This window comes from Pongo abelii, chromosome 13 (assembly GCF_028885655.2).
Source record: "Pongo abelii isolate AG06213 chromosome 13, NHGRI_mPonAbe1-v2.0_pri, whole genome shotgun sequence".
NCBI classification, from domain to species: Eukaryota; Metazoa; Chordata; class Mammalia; order Primates; family Hominidae; genus Pongo; species Pongo abelii.
In genome coordinates this window covers 124,064,096-124,083,200 of record NC_071998.2, presented here as the reverse complement: position 1 = coordinate 124,083,200, position 19,105 = coordinate 124,064,096, and the positions used below count along the sequence as shown (strand labels likewise).

Here is a 19,105-nt window from a genome sequence, read left to right as displayed (position 1 = left end):
TCATCCTCATCTTCCATTTCAGTTTGCACTCTGTACCAGCCTGTTGCTCACAGCTGCCCCTAGGCACGGATGCGGCCTCTCTCTGCCTTTAGACTAGACAGAGACCTTGTCCTGACAAATCCATACAAAATGTCCACTCCTGCTCTGTGTTATGTGAATGGCCCACAGGTTGCCATTGCTTGAAGACTAATTTGGCAGCAGCTTGTGTGTTACATCTCCACTCTGATGTGTCACAGGCATGCATTTAATTAAAGAGAAGCAGACCATTCTAAGTGGCAATCCACTGTGTCATTTTGCACTTTTCTGGATGGTTCTCCTTTCTTTCTGGTTCCCTTCTCTGTGGTGGCCACTGCGAAGCTCCCCTTGAGAGGAAACCCCACGATTATTCCACAGCCAGAGTCTGCTGCAGCCTGCCTGAGAAGGGTGCACCCTGGATGTGTGTTTCAGCCCCAAGAAGAGGCTCTGTGTGACAGAAGCCGAGACTTCATTTAAAACCCAAACAGCGTCATTGCCGTGGAAGGAGGAGGCAGTTTAAGCCTTTTTCAGGAAACTGTCTTTCTAGGCCAGATCTTCCCAGTTGGAGTGTCAAATTTGCAAATACTAAGGTAGTAAGGGATCTGTCTGTGCCTCCTTGTATATATCATGTGTTGTGCATGTAGTTCACATTTTTATATATCCTGGATACAAACCCTTTGTCAGATATGTGTTTTGCAAATATTTTCTCACAGTCTGTGGCTTACCTTTCATTTTCTTAATGTCTCTTGAAGAGCAGATATTTTTAATTATTAGGTTTTTAATAAAGTCTAACATCAATTATTTATTTTATAGATCATTATTTTAGTGTCATATCTTGGAAAATCTTCAACCCAAAGTCATAAAGATTTTCTTCTACAAGTTTAATAAGTTTTAGGTTTTACATTTAGGTATGTGATCCATTTTGAGTTGAATTTTGTATATGCTGTGAGGTTTGGGTCAAGATTATTATTTGCATGTGGAGGTCCCATTGTTCCAGCATCACTGGGTGAAAAGACCATTCTTTTTCCATTGAATTGCCTTCAAACCTTGTTGAAAAGTAATTGATGACATTTGTTGGAGTCTATTTCTGTACTCTGTATTCTGTTCCTTTGATCTATGTGTCCATCCTCTCACTAATACCCCCACACTGTCTTGATTACTGTAGCTTTGTAGTCAGTCTTAAAATCAATTTGCTCTTCTTTTTAAATGTTGTTTTAATAATTCTAATTCCTCTTTTCCATATAAATTTTAGAATTAACTTGTATAGAATATTCAAAAAACCTTGTTGTCTGGGCATGGTGGCTCATGCCTTCCAAGCTACTCAGGAGGCTGAGGTGGGAGGATCACTTGAACCCAGGAGTTTGAGGCTGCAGTGAGTTATGATTTACCACTGCACACCACTCCACTCCAGCCTGTGTAACAGAGTGAGACCCTGTCTCTCAAAAACAAACAAAAAAAATGTTGGAATGTTTTGATTCAAATTGCATTGAATCTGTAGATCTATTAGGAGAGGATGATGGACAGTTTACAATATCGAGTCTCTGCATCCATGAACATGGTATAGCTTACCCATTTATTTGTCTTATTGATTTCTTTCATTTGTGTTTTGTAGTTTTTAGTACACAGACCTAGTATTAGTTAAATTGACACCTAAATATTTTATTTTTATACTATTGTAAATGGTACTTCAAAATTTCAATTTCTGTTTATTGCCAGTATCTAGAAAGTCCATTTTTTTTTTTTTTTTTTGTATATTGATCTTGTATCCTGCGAATTCACTAAACTTACCTATTCTAGTAGCTTTTTTGAAAATTCTTTGGGACTTTCTATCTGGACAATCATGTCATCTACAAATAGATGACAAATAGAGACAGTGATGGGATATTTTTGTTTTCGATTTATTTGCTTGTTATATCCTTTTCTTGTCTTATTGTACAATCCAGGACTCACAGTTTGATGATGAATAGTAGAAGTGAGAGTGGACATTCTTGCCTTGTTCTCAATTTTAGGGAGAAAGTGTTTAGTCTTTGGGCAGTAAGTATGATCTTAACTATAGTTTTTAAGTAAATGCCCTTTATTGGTTTGAGGACTTTCCCTTCTATTTCTAGTTTGCTGAGAGTTTTTATCAGGAATTGGTGTAAAATTTTGTCAAATCTTTTTCCACATCTGTTGAGGTGATTATAAACTTTTTCTTCTAATGATACAGTAAATTACATTGATTGACTTTTGAATGTTAGCTTTCCATTCACAGGCTAAATCCCACTTGGTTGTAATGTATTATTCTTTTTGTGTAATGCTAGATTAATTAAATTTCCTAATATCCTGCTAAGGATTTTTGCATTTGTGTTTATGAAGGATGTTGGTCTGTAGTTTTAATATCTTTGTCTGGTTTTTGGTATCAAGGAAAAGCTGACTAATAAAATCAGTATTCCTTCCTCCTCTATTTTCTGAAAGAGTCTATGTAGCATTTGCATTATAATTTGTGTAGAATTAATACTATCATATGGTTCATTGTTTTGTCCATCTGTTTATATGTATACATGCATGTATTCAGAACCTCATTAAATTGTAAGTTTATTCAAGGTCAGAGAACTTCTCTCCCCCAGCTGCCTTCATTATAATGTCTACTAACTACTTGTGTTTGTGTGTGCGTGTGTTAAATATATATAACATAAAGTTTACTATTTTGACCATCTTTAAGTGTAAGTTTAGTAGCATTAAGTACCTTCACATTGTTGTACAAACATCACCACCGCTCATCTCCAGAACTTTTTTTATCATCCCAAACTGAAACTCTAGACTCATTAAAACACTAATTCCCAATTTCCCCTTCCCCCTGCCCCTGGAAGCCCCATTCTACTTTCTGTCTGTATGAATTTGACTACCCTAGGGACCTCAGAAAGTGGAGTCATACAATGTTTGTCCTTTTGTATCTGTCTTATTTTACTTAGCATAATGTCTTCAAGGTTCATCCAGGTTTTAGCATGTGTCAGAATTTTATTCCTTTTTTTTTTTTTTTTTTTTGAGACGGATTCTCGCTCTGTCGCCCAGGCTGGAGTGCAGTGATGCAATCTCTGCTCACTGCAAGCCTCCCAGGTTCATGCCATTCTCCTGCCTCAGCCTCCAGAGTAGCTGGGACTACAGGCACCCGCCACCACACCCTGCTAATTTTTTTGTATTTTTATTAGAGACGGGGTTTCACAGTGGTCTCGGTCTCCTGAGCTCGTGATCCGCCCACCTCGGCCTCCCAAAGTGCTGGGATTACAGGTGTGAGCCACCGCACCCGGCCCAAATTTTATTCCTTTTTAAGACTGATTGGCCAGGCTCAGTGGCTCACGCCTGTAACCCCAACACTTTGGGAGGCCGAGGCGGGCGGATCACCTGAGGTCAGGAGTTTGAGACCAGCCTGGCCAACATGGTGAAACCCCGTCTCTACTTAAAATACAAAAAAATTAGCTGGGCACGGTGGTACCCACCTGTAATCCCAGCTACTCGGGAGGCTGAGGCAGGAGAATTGCTTGAACCCGGGAGGCGGAGGTTGCAGTGAGCCAAGATCACACCATTGCATTCCAGACTGGGGGACAACAGCGAGACTTCGTCTCAAAAAAAAAAAAAAAAAAAGACTGAATAGTATTTCATTGTATGTACAGTCATGCACTACATAACAACATTTTGGTCAATGACAGACCACACGTACAATGGTGGTCCCATAAGATTCTGATACCATATTTTTACTGTGCCTTTTCTATGTTTAGATATGTGTGGATACACAAGTACTTACCATTGCATTGTAATTGCCTATAGTATTCAGTACGGTAACATGCTGTACAGGACTGCAGCCTAGTTGTGTGGTAGGCTATACCAACTAGGTATGAGTAAGTGTACTCCATGGTGTTCACAAAACAACACATTTATCAGAATGTGTCCCTGTTATTAAGCAACGCATGACTGTATAGACCACATTTTGTTTATCCATTCATCTATTGATGAACAGTTGGGTTGTTTTCACCTTTTGGCTGTTGTGAATCATACTGCTAAGAACATTGGTGTACAAATATCTGTTCAAGTCCCTGCTTTCGGTTCTTTTGGTTATATCCTCAGAAGTGGAACTGCTGGATCTATGTTTAATTTTTCGAGGAGCCAGCATACCATCTTCCACAGGAGCTGCACCATGCTATATTTCCAGCAGCAATGTGCAAGAGCTCCACTCTATAGTCTAGTCAACACTTATTTTATGGTTTTATTTTTTTAATGTGTAATAGTCATTCTACTGAGTGTGAAGTAGTATCTCCCTGTGGTTATATCATATTGCTTTGTGTAGGATTTTGCAATAATGGAGGCTTATTGGTTAAGATCAAGAAGCCAACACAGTCAGGCCCCTGCCTCTGGGCAGAACTGGGCATCATATTTGCAGTTATTGTACGTCGTATATCTCAACTTACCCAATCCATCCATGGATCCAGAGTAAATTTCACCCTCAGTTTCTAGTGATGAAAGCAGGGGATGAGCTTCAAGGTCATTGAGGAAGGAGGCTTCCTGTGTTCTTCAAACAGAGTCTCAGGCAGTGTGGCTAGAGGGGGCATTACCAGGGTGGGTCAGGGGATCCCAGTTGTCATTGGATATCTTACACCAATGCTCAGAGTGACAGAGTATGAATCCCTCAGCTCTCTGGGACCCAGTAGACTAAGTAGATTGAATCAGGGCAGTGGTGCTCAACCCTGGCTGCACATTACAGCCACCCAAGGAGCTTTTATTTATTTATTTAGAGATGGAGTCTTGCTTTGTCGCCCAGGCTGGAGTGCAGTGGTGCGATCGCCTCTCACTGCAACCTCCACCTCTCAGGTTCAAGCGATTCTCGTGCTTCAGTCTCCTGAGTAGCTGGGACTACAGGCGCACGCCACCATGCCTAGCTAATTTTTGTATTTTTTAGTAGAGATGGGGTTTCACCATGCTGGCCAGTCTGGTCTCAAACTCCTGACCTCAGGTGATCCATCCATCTCAGCCTCCCAAACTATTGGGATTACAGGTGTGAGCCACCGTGCCCAACCTATTTATTTATTTAGACAGGGTCTTTCTCTGTCACCCAGGCTGGAGTCCAGTGGTGTGATTGTAGCTCACTGCAGCCTCAAACTCCTGGGCTCAAGCAACCCTCCCACCTCAGCCTCCCAAGTAGCCGGAACTATCGGTGCACCACCACACTGGGCTAATTTTTAAAAACTTTTTGTAGAGATGGGGTCTCACTATGTTGCCCAGGTTGGTCTTGAACTCCTGAGCTCAAGTGATCCTCCTGTGTCAGCCTTCCAAAGTGCCGGGGTTACAGGCGTGAACCCTGTAAGGAGCTTCACCACACCCAGTGAGGAGCTTTTAAAAATCTCATTTTCAGGCCTCACCCTGGACCAATTATACCAGAATCTCCGGGAGTGGTGCCCAGGCCTCAGTACGCTCAAAGCTCTTGTTGGTTTCAGGGTGCGGCCAAGGATGAGACCATGGATTAGAGCCATGGCTCCCATACCTGCCTGGGCATGAAAATCACCCGAGCTTCTGACTTACGAATGCAGGTCTCCCAGCCCCTCCCCTGGAGGTTTTGGTTCAGTAGCTCTTGGGGGAAGGGGTGCCTGCAATCTGTATTTTAGGCAAGCCAGATAATTCTCAACACCAGACAAATCTTGGAAACACGGATCAGAGTGGCCCTTCTCCAACCTTAATGTGCCTACAAATCACTGAGGATCTTATTAAAACATGGACTCCAGTGGGTGGGCAGTGGGACTTGAGATCTGCATCATTAATAAGCTCTGGGGAGGTGCTGAGGCAGCTGATCCAGGGTGCCCACCTGGAGCAGGGATTAGAGCCTCCCAAAGCACCTTCCACCTCCCTTCCTGAAGCATCCACCAGCCTGAAGTTCTGCAATCCCAGGGGCAGGTAGAGTGCCCGCCCTTGGCCAATCCAGGCACCCACTACCCTCACCCACACCAGGAGGGTCTGCCCAGCACACCCTGTTTTGAATATTCTTTGCTTTCACCATTCTCCCTTTCCTGGCTCTGTAATAAACAGCAGAAAACAAAAAACCAGTGGCTGGGGGCATGCACAGAGCAGTAGCTCTCAGCAGAGTGGCCTGGGCTGCCCCTGCACCCCGCCACCTGGCCCTCACGTTGGGCGCAATGAGCCAGGATAATCAGAAGCTTCCAGCATGGAGCAGGGCCCTCCGCAGCGAGGCTGTCCCCAGCATCGTGCTTCAAGCACCCATTTGGTGTCCTTGTGCATCTCATCTTGCCAGCCTTTCACAAGCCATTCCCTTGAATGAGGACAAGCAGTCTTGATACGCTGGGTTAAAAATCTTTCAAATGGGGCTTGTTTATGAAGCAGCTTCAATTATCAGGGATTTCCAAACCGGCTTCCTTTCTACTGGCGTCGGCATCCAGAGCCGCCAGCCACGGTGACAGCCGTGTTTTGGGGTTGCTGTTGGGCCTTGCAGTACTGGGGGTGTGAGGGGGGCTGCGTGTTCACAGCGTCAGGGATGAAAGCCTCTGCGACACCTGCACTCCCTGTGTTTACACACTCCCCAATCTCGCATGTTTTTTTTTTTCAATGGCTGTTATTTTGCAGCACGTTGTGAATGGAAGTCATTATCAAGCACATGTGCAAGGAGGACGTGGCTTTTCATGGCTCCCGGCCGCTCCAGGCTGCTGGGGAAACAGTTGGGCTCGCTTCCTGGGGGGGCAGCTGCAGTTTTCTTCAGGCACCAGTGAGGGGCTTCCTGGCGACTGGGCAGAAGCAAAGCTCAGCGAACAGCATGGGCAAAGTGAGAGAGAGAGAAGCAAGGCCACGGGAGAAGCCGGCCTCGAAGGAGAAAGAGATTGTGGCTCAGGGACTCACAGTTGTTTTAAGTTCACACATTTTCTAGAAGCAAATGGCAGTGGAAAAACTGGATATATGAAGTGTCCTTTGGGTGACAGTTGCAGGAAACCCAGCTTAGGCAAGAGAAGAGATGTATACATTCATGTCAGTGAAGTGCTGAGGCTGGCTACAGGCACAGCTTGATCCAGGGCCCCAAACAATGTCTCTCATCATCTTTCTGCTCTCCTGGCGTGAACTTCATTCTCAGTTACGCTCTCTTTGGGTGCAGGCCCCAGGGAATCCTGGGCTTCCACTTCATTGCCTTTTCAGCTTCATCAGAAATGAGGCTCATTTCTCTCCAGCAAGCCCTGGGGTGGCTTCTCATAGACCTGGCTTGGATCAGCCTTGCATTCTAAACAAATTCCTCAGGCCCAGCCCTGCAGCCCTGGGGCAAACTAGTTCAGGAACCAATCATAATCCTGAAAGATATAATTCTGAATGCCATAATCCCAAATGTTAAAATCCTGAAAGGTCAGAAATCCCTAATGTCTAAAATTCTGAAAATCACAATGCTGAAAGATCAAAATCCCAAAAATATAATTCTGGAGAAAACATTGTTTAATTATTTAAAAGATGTTTACTTACATATGGAAAAGGGGATATTTTTGAGATATTAAAAACACCACAGAGCACTTTGTAGGCCAATTTACACAATAAAATTGGCCATAATAACTCAGGTACACTGAGCATAAACACTCAGGTACACTAATAACAGTCACACGGGTATTACAGTTTTGAGCAGATGAACCATCTTCATAAAGAAATAGGTTAAAAATGAAATGTATAAATGCATATTACTATGGTTGGTCATTGTGGGAACCCAGCTTTATAACTGTGGTCATCTGAAATACCATGACAGATATCTACCTTTGTTTTTTGTTTTGTTTTTCAGAGACGGGGTCTCGCAATGTTGCCCAGGCTGGCCTTGAACTCCTGGGCTCAAGGGATCCTCCCACCTCGGCACAATCTCAGTCTTTTGACAGGATTGACCAAAAACCCAGATGGGTCACCACCACATATGTAGTCATCCAGAGAGCTGAGCTCTCAAGAAACTTTATCCTTCTCAAATGCAGATGCATAAATAGGACATCTCGTCATTTACTGAGGAAGTTTTAGACTTTCCATGTCCAGGTGCAGTGCTCACACACACTCAGCCTTGTGATAAGCCCTTTCATGAAATCAAATTTCTGATGTCCACAGCAGCAGAAGCACAGCCTATCCAGCCCTCAGAGAGAGACCAGTTTGCCTTCTGTATTGGTTCTCTCCAGAACCCTGGCTGATTACACAGGGTGCACCAACACTGAGGGCAGGGCAGGGCAGGGCTTCCCCACCCACCCTCTCAGACTCACAGACCTCTCCTCTGGAGACACCTGCATAGACACGCCCAAAAGAATCCTTTACCACGTCGCTAGGTACTCCTTCATCCAGTCACGGTGACACATAAAATTAAGTCCACAAGTCCACCTGTTGTCAACTTGGCACCCATAGGCACCTCCTGAAACCATATTTAGTTTCCAAGATGATGCAGCTAGCCTGGGCACCGCTGAAAACACAGAAATCACTCAGAATTCGGCTTTCAGGATTTCCACATTTGAGATTTTAATCTTTTGAAATTGTGATTTTCAGGATTTTAGACATTAGAATTTAGACTTTAGGGATTTTGAGCTTTCAGGATTTCAGCATTTGGGATTGTGACATTTGGGATTGGTCTTTCAGGATTATGATCCATACCTGGTAGGTCCAGCCAAGCCACAGGGAGGCGAGGGGGCCAGGGTGGCTCCCAGAGGGAATCAGGAGAATGAAAAGGCGTCTACAAGCCAAGGAGAACAGTGAGTGTGAGGACAGCGTGCGGGATCGGGGGCAGCCCCGGCTTTGCCGAGGCCAGGTCCCTCATCTCCCTGTAAAACATGAGGTTTTGTCTCAGATTCATAACCACATTTAAGGACCAGCACCCCTCTGAGAATCTGATGAGCCCATCCAACACCCAGTAGGGCACGCATTCTCCATGTAGTCAGCAGTTTGTATCTCATTTCCGGGGCTCACAGGACCTGTGGGGTGCCTGGCTCAGAATCCCTGGCCCAGGTGTTTTCCAAGGCAGTGGATTCCAGTGACCAGGGCCACACTGGGCTCCCTCCAATGCCGCTGACTCAGCAGTTCTGGGCGAGGCGCATAGGCATCCACCGTCAAAGGCTCCTGACGGGATTCTGATGCAACTGGTCCCTGGGAATTACAAGTCTAAGATCCCGCCCAACCCTAGGATTTTAGATCACTCTCAGTTCTACCAGTTAGATGAGTTTTTTTTGGCAGGGATGGAAAAAGAAAAAAAAAGGCAGTGGGCAGAGACTTTAAAAAGAATGCTAGGCCTGGGTACCGTGGGTTCATTTCTTCATTCCTTCACAGCCATTTCCTGAGCACGTGCTGCTATTGCTCTGGACAGAGCAGGTGACACCTGTGCCCCCAAGGCTGGTCTGGGCCCCATGGGAACCAGCGTCCCATTGGACCTACCAAAGCGTGGCCTCTTGGCAGCCCGCTCAGCACATCTGGAGAATTCCAAGGATGTCAGTGAGGGGCTGCTTTTGTTCACTGACTTGGAGGAGGCAGTCTGAAAAGAACAGAAAAGCCTCCCACCGTGTTGTCAACTTGGCACCCATAGGCACCTCTTGAAACCATATTTAGTTTCCAAGACAATAACAAGGTAATAGTCCCGCCTAACATGATGCAGCTAGCCTGGGCACCGCTGAAAACACACGACTCTCAGAATTTGGCTTTCAGGATCTCCACATTTGGGATTTTAATCTTTCGATTAATCTTTTGATTTAATCTTTTGATTATGCTAGGAGGGAAGGAGAGAAGTCTCATTTGTGTGTGTTTTCTCCGCATGTAGAGGTGCTTCTGGCCTGAGTTTACTTTCTTGAAAATGAAATGAATACAAGGCTTTGGGTGCACAGGGAGTGTTTGTTGTCACCGATGTTTTCTTGTTGTCGCTGATGTTGTCACCAACTTTGGCCCCAGTGGAAAGTGCACATGCCCGTCACAGGACCCTGTCAGTGTTGTCAAGGAGGAGACTTACATGTAGTGCCTAAATTCCATACGGTGAGCTGGCAAACACCGGAGCTTCCTACTATGCCCGACACACAGCCAGCACTTGATAAATATATTTATAAATGAATTAAAGGACAAACGAGCAAATAGTGAGCAATGGAATGTTCTAGAAGTTATTTTTAAAAAATGAACCAAGATGGTTTAGTGCTAGAAGACCTAGCTTAGCTGTGTGGGTGGGAGCTGCTGGGTCTTGGCTCATCCCCAGCCCCACCTCTCCCAGCCGGAGCAGCCACACCTCTTCTCATTCTGTTTGTTTACACACTGTCCCAGGCAGGGCTCCTCAGCCATGCACTTGACATTTGGGGCCAGATCATTATTTGAGATGGGTGCTGTCCTGTACATTATAAGGTGCTTTCCAGCATCACTGTCCAGCTGGGAAAACAAAACACGTCTCCAGACATTTTGCCAGATGGTTTCTGGGGAACAAAATCACCCCTGGTGGAGAACCACTCTCCTAAGGTCTTATATAGGCCAGATATGGTGGCTCATGCCTGTAATCCCAGCGCTTTGAGAGGCTGAAGGGGGCAGATTTCTTGAGCCCAGGAGTTTGAGACCAGCTGGGCAACATAGTGAGACCCCATCTCTGAAAAAAAGATACAAAACTTATCTGGGTGGGGTGGTACGCACCTGTAGTCCCAGCTACTCAGGATGCTGAGATGGGCAGATCTATTGAGCCTGGGAGGTCAAGGCTGTAGTAGGCTGTGATTGCACCACTGCACTCCAGCCTGAGCAACAACGTGAGATCCTGCCTCTAAAAGAAAAAAAAAAAGTCAGGAAACAGGTGCTGGAGAGGATGTGGAGAAATAGGAACACTTTTACACTGTTGGTGGGACTGTAAACTAGTTCAACCATTGTGGAAGTCGGTGTGGCGATTCCTCAGGGATCTAGAACTAGAAATACCATTTGACCCAGCCATCCCATTACTGGGTATATACCCAAAGGATTATAAATCATGCTGCTGTAAAGACACATGCACACATATGTTTATTGCGGCACTATTCACAATAGCAAAGACTTGGAACCAACCCAAATGTCCAACAATGATAGACTGGATTAAGAAAATGTGGCACATATACACCATGGAATACTATGCAGCCATAAAAAATGATGAGTTCATGTCCTTTGTAGGGACATGGATGAAATTGGAAATCATCATTCTCAGTAAACTATCACAAGGACAAAAAACCAAACACCGCATGTTCTTACTCATAGGTGGGAATTGAACAGTGAGAACACATGGACACAGGAAGGGGAACATCACACACCGGGGACTGTTGTGGGGTGGGGGGAGTGGGGAGGGATAGCATTAGGAGATATACCTAATGCTAAATGACGAGTTAATGGGTGCAGCACACCAGCATGGCACATGTGTACATATGTAACAAACCTGCACGTTGTGCACATGTACCCTAAAACTTAAAGTATAATAATAATTTTTTAAAAAAGAAAAAAAAGGTTTTATATAAAGTAAGTGTTCCATTGCCCTAAAAAGGGGGGTGGGGATTAAACCATTGGAACTAGGAGTTTGAGAGATGAATTCCCTGGTGCTCCCAGTCTGAGAATCATGAGAAGTGAGCCCTTCATCTCTTCTGCTGGGTTCTGATTTGGGCTTATTGGCAGGAGTGTCCTGCTCCTTTGGGTCCAGGGCTCCTTTGAGAAAGAGAAAGCGAGAAAGCTGAGAACAACCAACCCCACCTCTCCAAGGAGGACAGGGGCAGTCAGGGAGCCTGAACTCCCAGAAAGGGTATCCAGGAATGATGATTAAATTATAACAGCTGCCACGCTGGGGCACCGAGTCTGTGCAGACCTCGCACTGAGCTTGTCACCACTTTATCTCGTTAAATCTTTCTTCGACACTAGGGAACTATAATTAGCCCGATTTTATAGTTGGGGTAACTGAGTCTGACAGAGGCTGGGTCAGTGGCCCAAGCTCACACAGCAAGTCCATAGTGGAGGTGAGAGTCTAGCACAAGTCTGTGTGGCTCTAGAGAACAAGAAGTTCCCCCAAAGCTCACCCAAACAATGACCCCCATCCCCGGGAGTCCCACCCCCAGGAGTGATGGGGGCTGAAAGCTATCCCTGAACCAGGGGAGCTGAGAGCATCCTTGGCAGGGAGCCCTCCTGTGCCGCATCAGAGCTGTCCCTGAACCAGGAGAGCCTAGCGCATCCTTGCAGGGAGCCCTCCTGTCCCACATCTGTCCCTGGTGACCTCCAAGTGTGGTATCCCGGAGCCCTGAGCAGTGGCTCCAGTGGCTCCACCCACATGCGGGAAATGATGCCCACCCTCGTCTGGGGTGACGAGAGTCAGCCTGGGTTTGCTCCCCATGACCATCTGCTTGTTCTTGTCGTAATTGCACCCAAAATCTAATGTATAGAGGTAACCAGGTGATGATACAGAGAGGTCAATCCCATTGAAGGAAGAGTTTGTTACTCACAGCTCCCAGGAAAAGGGGGGCACACCACACCATGCAGGACCACCTGGGGAGGCACCAGGGTCGGTCAGGAGGCAGCAGGAGTGAGGGGAGAGTGTGCCCCAGAGTGCAGACAAGTCACCGTGAGCGTAGGACTGGGCAGTGAATAATTGTGGCAGGCTCTGGTCTAGAGGGATGGTCTCTAGTTGCCTGGCACCCAGCCCTGGGGTGATTTAGGGCAGGAAAAATATTGGTTTGGGGTGTGAGAGTCAGATGAAGGAAGCGGCTGGGGACACAGGCTCTGGAGTGGTTGGGTTGTACATGAAAGGCAGGTTTGCAGGCACATTGCTTGCTGGCTGTAGGAATTAGCCAGCCCTGGGAGGAGAAGTCTCTCCAGGATTCTCAAGACCCCAGGATGTCAAAGTATCATAAAATACACGAAATAAAAACCATTATTAATATGGTTTATTTCCTTATAGGGTGTTTTTCCTGAATGTGCCATTTGATTCCATCATGGAGCGGCTGACTCTGAGAAGAATTGATCCAGTCACTGGGGAAAGGTTTGTGCTGTGTTCCTGGTGGTTGGCAATCTGGGGGCTGCCGGGGGCCAGACCCAACTGACTGACCAGTGCCATGGTGGAACCATTACAGGGATAACACTGGTGACCACTGAAGGACGATTATCAAAATGGACTTTATCCAACTGGCTGTTCTGTGCAATATCTGTTGACCCTCCTTGCCTGGAAGAATAACCAGGAAATTTATGTCTAAAGCAACACAATGGTGAAATGTTCACCCACTCTATCCTGGGGTCAGCAGCTTAATCCCAGCATGTGAAACAGCAGCCTTGGGTGGGCGTCACCTGTACGTTTCCTCACTGGCCTTTCCTCGAGCCATGATGCATCCCAGCGGTGGTTGATGTACAAACACATGCCCATGGGCATAAGTTGCCTTTGAGGCTTCCCATAGTTACAGGAGGTAGATTCCGAGTTTGATTCTGCAGAATCTGACCAAGTACAATCACTGCATTCATGTTGAAATGCAATGGAAACCCCACAATCACTAAGAGCCGGATGTTGCCATCTCTCCTGACACTCAGGGTCACATTTCTTGGTAGGGAAGCAGGAGTGGGGTGGGGCGGGGCAGGAAGGAAGTGCAGGGATTTTTCTAAAATGTAGACCTGATTTGTCATGGGAGTTTCTAGCTTTCCCATCTCAAGTACTGTGGCCTTCATGTCACCCTGTCCCTGGGGTCTCTCCCAACAGTGAATGGCTGTGGTACTTCCTTCCAACTCCACAGTTGCTGTAATGTCCCACTCCCTCATCTGACTGTGAGCTCCACAGGCACAGAGCCAGCTCCTGTCCTGCTTACCATGGCACTGTCAGCAGCAGATTTAACGCCGGACTCAGTGCAGATAAACATTGAATGGAAGGGAGGAAAAAGGAAGAAGAGGCCGGGCACGGTGGCTCACGCCTGTAATCCCAGCACTTTGGGAGGCCAAGGCGGGTGGATCACCTGAGGTCAGGAGTTTGAGACCAGCTTGGCCAACATGGTGAAACCCCTTCTCTACTAAAAATACAAAAATTAGCTGGGCAGTAGTGGTGCACACCTGGGAGGCGGAGGTTGTGGTGAGCCAAGATCATGCCACTGCACTCCAGCCTGGGCGAGAGAGTGAGACCCTGTCTCAAAAAAGAAAAGAAAAAGGAAGAAGAAGAGAAAGGGAGGAAGGGAGGGAGGGAGGGAAGAGAGGGAGGATAGGGGAGGGAGGGGAGATAGGAAGAAGGAGGGAAGGAAGGAAGGAGGGAAGGAGGGAGGGAGGAAGGAAAGAATTTGCCCATATATGATTGTATTCTGTCCTGCTGTCACTGATATCTCTCCCTTTCCCTTGAGTGGGGAGCACATCTTATATCTCTCTGTAGCTCCAGGGCCCATCAGTGAAAGGTGTGCACACAGCGGTACCCAGTAGTAAGTGTTTGGAGATGTTGGTGGTGGCCAGGACACCCCAAATTGGTCCACAATAGAGGAGAGGGTCCCTTTCTCCCCTGCTTCTGGGCCAGGCCATGGGTCACCTGCTTTCCTTCCTCCGTTGCAGGTACCACCTCATGTACAAGCCACCTCCCACCATGGAGATCCAGGCTCGCCTCCTGCAGAACCCGAAGGATGCTGAAGAGCAGGTCAAGCTGAAAATGGACCTGTTCTACAGGAACTCGGCTGACTTGGAGCAGTTGTATGGGTCGGCCATCACCCTCAATGGGGACCAGGACCCATACACAGTCTTCGAATACATCGAGAGCGGGATCATTAATCCCCTGCCCAAGAAAATCCCCTGATGGGTTCACAGCCAGGAGTGCCACCCCAGGGAAAGAGTTAATCCCCTGTCCCCAGCCCCCCAGCCTTGGCACAGCTCCCCTAAAAAGCCAATAAAGCCTGCTGGATACAGTCTTGTGCATCCTGAAGGTGAGGTGGCTGGAAGCTGGCCTCATGTAGGGGTCTGGGGACACAGGACAGGTGAAGCCCACAGTGGTGATAAAGTGGAGTGCAGGCCGGGTCTCTGGAGCCGGACCTGGGACAAGTAGTGGCTCCAGCACCAATGCATGGTGTGTCCTTGGAGTCCCACCCCACAGAGCCTCTCTTCTCACAACCAACTTGAGGCTAAAAACCATAGCGGCCTCACAGGGTTGCTGTGGGATAAGGAGTGGTGATGCCGATAAAGATCTTAGCACAGTGCCTGGCTCTGGAAGCACTCAACAAACGCAGCTTTTAAAACACTCACCTTGGCTGGGCGCAGTGGCTCATGCCTATAATCCCAGCACTTTGGGAGGCCAAGGCGGGTGGATCACAAGGTCAGGAGTTTGAGACCAGCCTGGCCAATATGGTGCAACCCCGTCTCTCCTAAAAATACAAAAATTAGTTGGGCGTGATGGTTCAAGCCTGTAGTCCCAGTTAGGAGGTTGAGGCAGGAGAATCGCTTGAACGCGGGAGGCGGGGGTTGCAGCGAGCCAAGATTGCACCACTGCACTCCAGCCTGGGTGACAGAGCGAGACTCCGTCTCAAAAAACAAAACAAAAAAACCAAAAAACACCCATCTCTCAGGCGGCACCATCCAGCACAGCTCTTGGTAATGAAGAGCATGATCTCCATCTGCCTGTCCAATATGGCAGCCACTAGCCATGGGTGGCTATTGGGCGCTTGAAAGTGACGAGTGCAACTGAGGGGATGGTTTCAAAATTGTATTTAATTTTCACAAATTTAAATAGCCACTTGTGGCTCCAGACAACAGGCATAGCTGTCTACATCTAGAGAGATCTAATGCAGTTTTTGATGGATGTAGCACAGTTCTTGACAGATGTAGCTGTTTCTTTAGACTTGCTTCTTCAGGTCCCACGGAGTGAAAAGAAATGGTCCCTCTAGGGTCTGCAAAGCCCGCAGGGCCCAGGAGCAGACACCAGAGGGACAGTGACATCTTAGGCTGATGGAGCAATCGATCCTCTTCTCCCATTATTTCCTTTGACCTTCCAAATGGTCTTCATTAGGTAAGTGCTTGGGGGTTCCCCCAGCGACACGAGGACGCTGAGACCACAGAGGGTAAGTGCCATGCCTGAGGTCACCTGGATCCAAGGCTAGACCTGAACCCAGTGCTCTGGGCAACACCTGTGCTCTGCCTACCTGGCCTCAGCACCCCAGGCCAGCCTGGGTTCTAGCCTCTGGGGCTGTGGGAAGCTTGGGGAGTCTGGGCCTGATGGCTAAAGCCCCTTCTAATCTAGGGTAGCCTAGAGCCCTTCCAGCAAAGATCTAACTCTTGCACCAACCATGGTAGCCAGGGACCAGGCCAGCCAGCAGCTCCCATGGGCTGAGCCAAGCTTCCTGGGCCCGCCTCCTTTGCTTCTGTCCTGGTTGCAGGCAGGCTGAACGCTAGGCCAGCCCAGGCCCTCTCTGAGGAGCCTTCTCCAGAGGTCCTGCCTCCTGCACCTTCCCCTCTACCTGGCGGGTCAGTCCCCACCCCACCTCCCTGCCCTGCTCAGTCACTGGGTACCACCTCCTGAAACTCCATCAGAGGCCTCCCCTGCCCAGGGCTCAGTTCTTTCCGAAGCCCCCCGGGGGAAGAGGGTGTGTACCCCGAACTTTCTCTGACAATGTGCCCCGGCCCAGGAAGCCTCCATCCAGCCTCAGGAGGCCCCCGTTACAGGCTGCACGTCCAGGTTGTAAATGCCCCATGCTGGGTGATGAAGCTCTGCCCCTTGGACCAGCCCCCAGGCTGGAGGAGACAGCGGCCCTCAAAGCTGGCCAGCACAGGCCTGGCTCTGGTCACCTCCCTCTGTGGTTCTCCCCTTCTGCCTGGCATTCCCGGTCCCTGGAAGGGATCTCAAATGAAATGCCATTTGGATGTAAATCCTTAGTGATTACATCATTTATTCAGTGATAATAAATGCTTTAGTCCAGGCAGAGGCCTGTGTGGACAGCCTATTCTCAGGGGTTGCCCACACCATTACTCCTCTTCCTCCTCCACCAGCCACCTCTCCTCAGGGCAGGTGCAACCGCTTTGTGCTGAGCCAGGTGAGTGCAGCCCCTTGAAGCAGGGGCCTCCCTGCCAGAGCATGGGAGGTGCAGCCCAGCAGCCTGGCTCCGCATGCTGCTGTGTGACCTTGGGCAATTTACTTAACCTCTCTGAGTCCTTGTAAAGTGAGACAAAGCCTCCTAGGGTTGCTGTGAGATGAAATGAGTTAATGCCTACAAAAGCTGTGCATAGGGAGAGGCACCTACAAAATGCGCCCTAAGTGTCATTACCAATCTCTTCCAACTCGCTGCCCGCTGTGAGGTCAGCACTGTTCTTTTTGTTGTTGTTGTTTTGTTTTGTTTTGACGGAGTTTTGCTCTTGTTGCCCAGACTGGAGTGCAGTGGCCCGATCTCGGCTCACTGCAACCTCCGCCTCCTGGGTTCAAGCGATTCTCTTGCCTTGGCCTCCAGAGTAGCTGGGATTACAGGCGCAGGCCACCACGGCCAGCTAATCTTTTGTATATTTTTAGTAGAGACGGGTTTTCGCCATGTTGGGTAGGCTGGTCTGAACTCCTGACCTCAGGTGCCTCCCAAAGTGCTGGGATTGTACAGTCGTGAGCCGCCGTGCCTGGCCGTCAGTTCTGTTTTTAATCCTTAGATGAGGAAATGGCTCAGGGAAGTCAAATAACTTGTCCATGGCTGCACGTGATGCGCGGGAAGAGGGAGGACAGGAGAAGGCCCTGACCACGGTCCCCGCACTCCGCGTGCTCATGGGTGCGGGCAGATGCTTCCGCTGTCGCCCTCGGGGTTGCGGTGGGGACGGGGGGCGTCCAGGCTTGCGGGGTCCCTGCTTTCCACCCCGGGGCCCGCCGCAGGACGCCTGCACCTGGGGGAGCGCCGCTGGGACCACTGTCGCCAGCGCTTGTCCCCGCCGCCTCCCGCGGGCGCCCGGGGTTAGCTCCGCCGCAGACGGCACCGCAGAGACGGCGCGGGCTTGGTTGAGAGGCGTCCAGCGCGCGGGCCTGGCGGTCCCTGGGAATATCGTAGACCGGGGCTGGACCGACAGGTTCGGCCGTGTAGGTCACTCCCTGGGAAGCCACGCGAGCCCGCTCCTCCCGCCACCGCCGCGTGCCCCGCCCGGCACTGCTGCCCTGGCCCCGCGCCCGCGCACACCGGAGGATGCGGGGACTCAGAAGCCTCTCCCAAGTGGACCCCCGGCTGCGGCCTAGTGGGCGGCCCCACTGGAGGGATTCGCATTCAGTTCCAGCCCCCGTGGCGATGGTCTGAGGGCTCTCTGGGCCAGGGAGCCCCATTCTTGTGGCTGGAGGGCAAACATCTTGTTTTTCCAGATCACCCTCAATGCTCGAGGTCAACCCGAGGTCTGATTAACGTTAACCTGCAGGAGAACACATCGCCTCCACGCTATCATCATTCAGGTAGCTCACCGCTCATTTACGACCTCTTTCATCATAAGCTGTCAGGCAGCTCCCAGCGCCCCACCCTTGCTTGTTTGCGTCTGTGCTTTCCTGCCCTTCCCTGCTCCCTGGCAGAGGGAAGGTCCACTTGGTATCAGAGGCACCTTGGGTGCATCTGCCTGCCCACACCCTGCAGCCCCAACCGGTGTTTTTGCTGTGGACCCTGCACCTGCGCTGCCGCTTATGAGACCGGGATCACACCTGACCCGACCTGGGTCAAGCCCCTTCTCTCTCCCAGGAATTTGGAATGAGGATGGAGGGCAGCTGGTCACTCTCTCCTTGTGGCTTCCAGGAAGGAGAGGACATTTGGGGTCTGTCTGGCCCCGTGCAGCACAGCAGAGCAAAGAGAGCTAATCTGGAGAAAACAGAGTGAAGCAGGCACGTGCCTACCTCCTTCATTCAACAGATATTTATCCAGTGCCTACCAAATTCCCAACACTAAGGATATAGCAGAGGGAAAAAAGAACTAAATGGCTCCCCTTAGGAGGCTTACAATGGCTGGGCGCGTTGGCTCGCACCTGTAATCCCAGCACTTTGGGAGGCCGAGGCGGGCGGATCACGAGGTTAGGGGATCGAGATCATCCTGGCTAACACGGTGAAACACAGTCTCTACTAAAAAAATGCAAAAAATTAGCTGGGCGTGGTGGCGGGCGCCTGTAGTCCCAGCTACTCAGGAGGCTGAGGTGGGAGAATGGCGTGAACCCAGGAACTGGA

The 19,105-nt window shown here is 49.0% G+C and overlaps 1 protein-coding gene across 5 annotated transcripts in view; it reads left to right on the top strand.

Moving 5' to 3' along the window:
* The window catches only part of AK8 (adenylate kinase 8), a 157,701-nt gene extending 140,297 nt beyond the window's left edge, over nucleotides 1–17,404 (top strand). For 2 of the 5 annotated variants that reach the window (XM_054520770.2, XM_054520773.2), the window contains 2 exons: nucleotides 12,902–12,982; nucleotides 14,515–17,404. In XM_054520770.2, coding sequence (XP_054376745.2) covers nucleotides 12,902–12,982; nucleotides 14,515–14,752 — 319 coding nt within the window. In that variant the 3' untranslated portion in view covers nucleotides 14,753–17,404. The remainder of the gene's footprint in view (nucleotides 1–12,901; nucleotides 12,983–14,514) is intronic. The other 3 variants (XM_054520768.2, XM_054520766.2, XM_002820319.6) reach the window with 3 other exon arrangements.
* The last annotated feature ends 1,701 nt before the right edge of the window (nucleotides 17,405–19,105 follow it).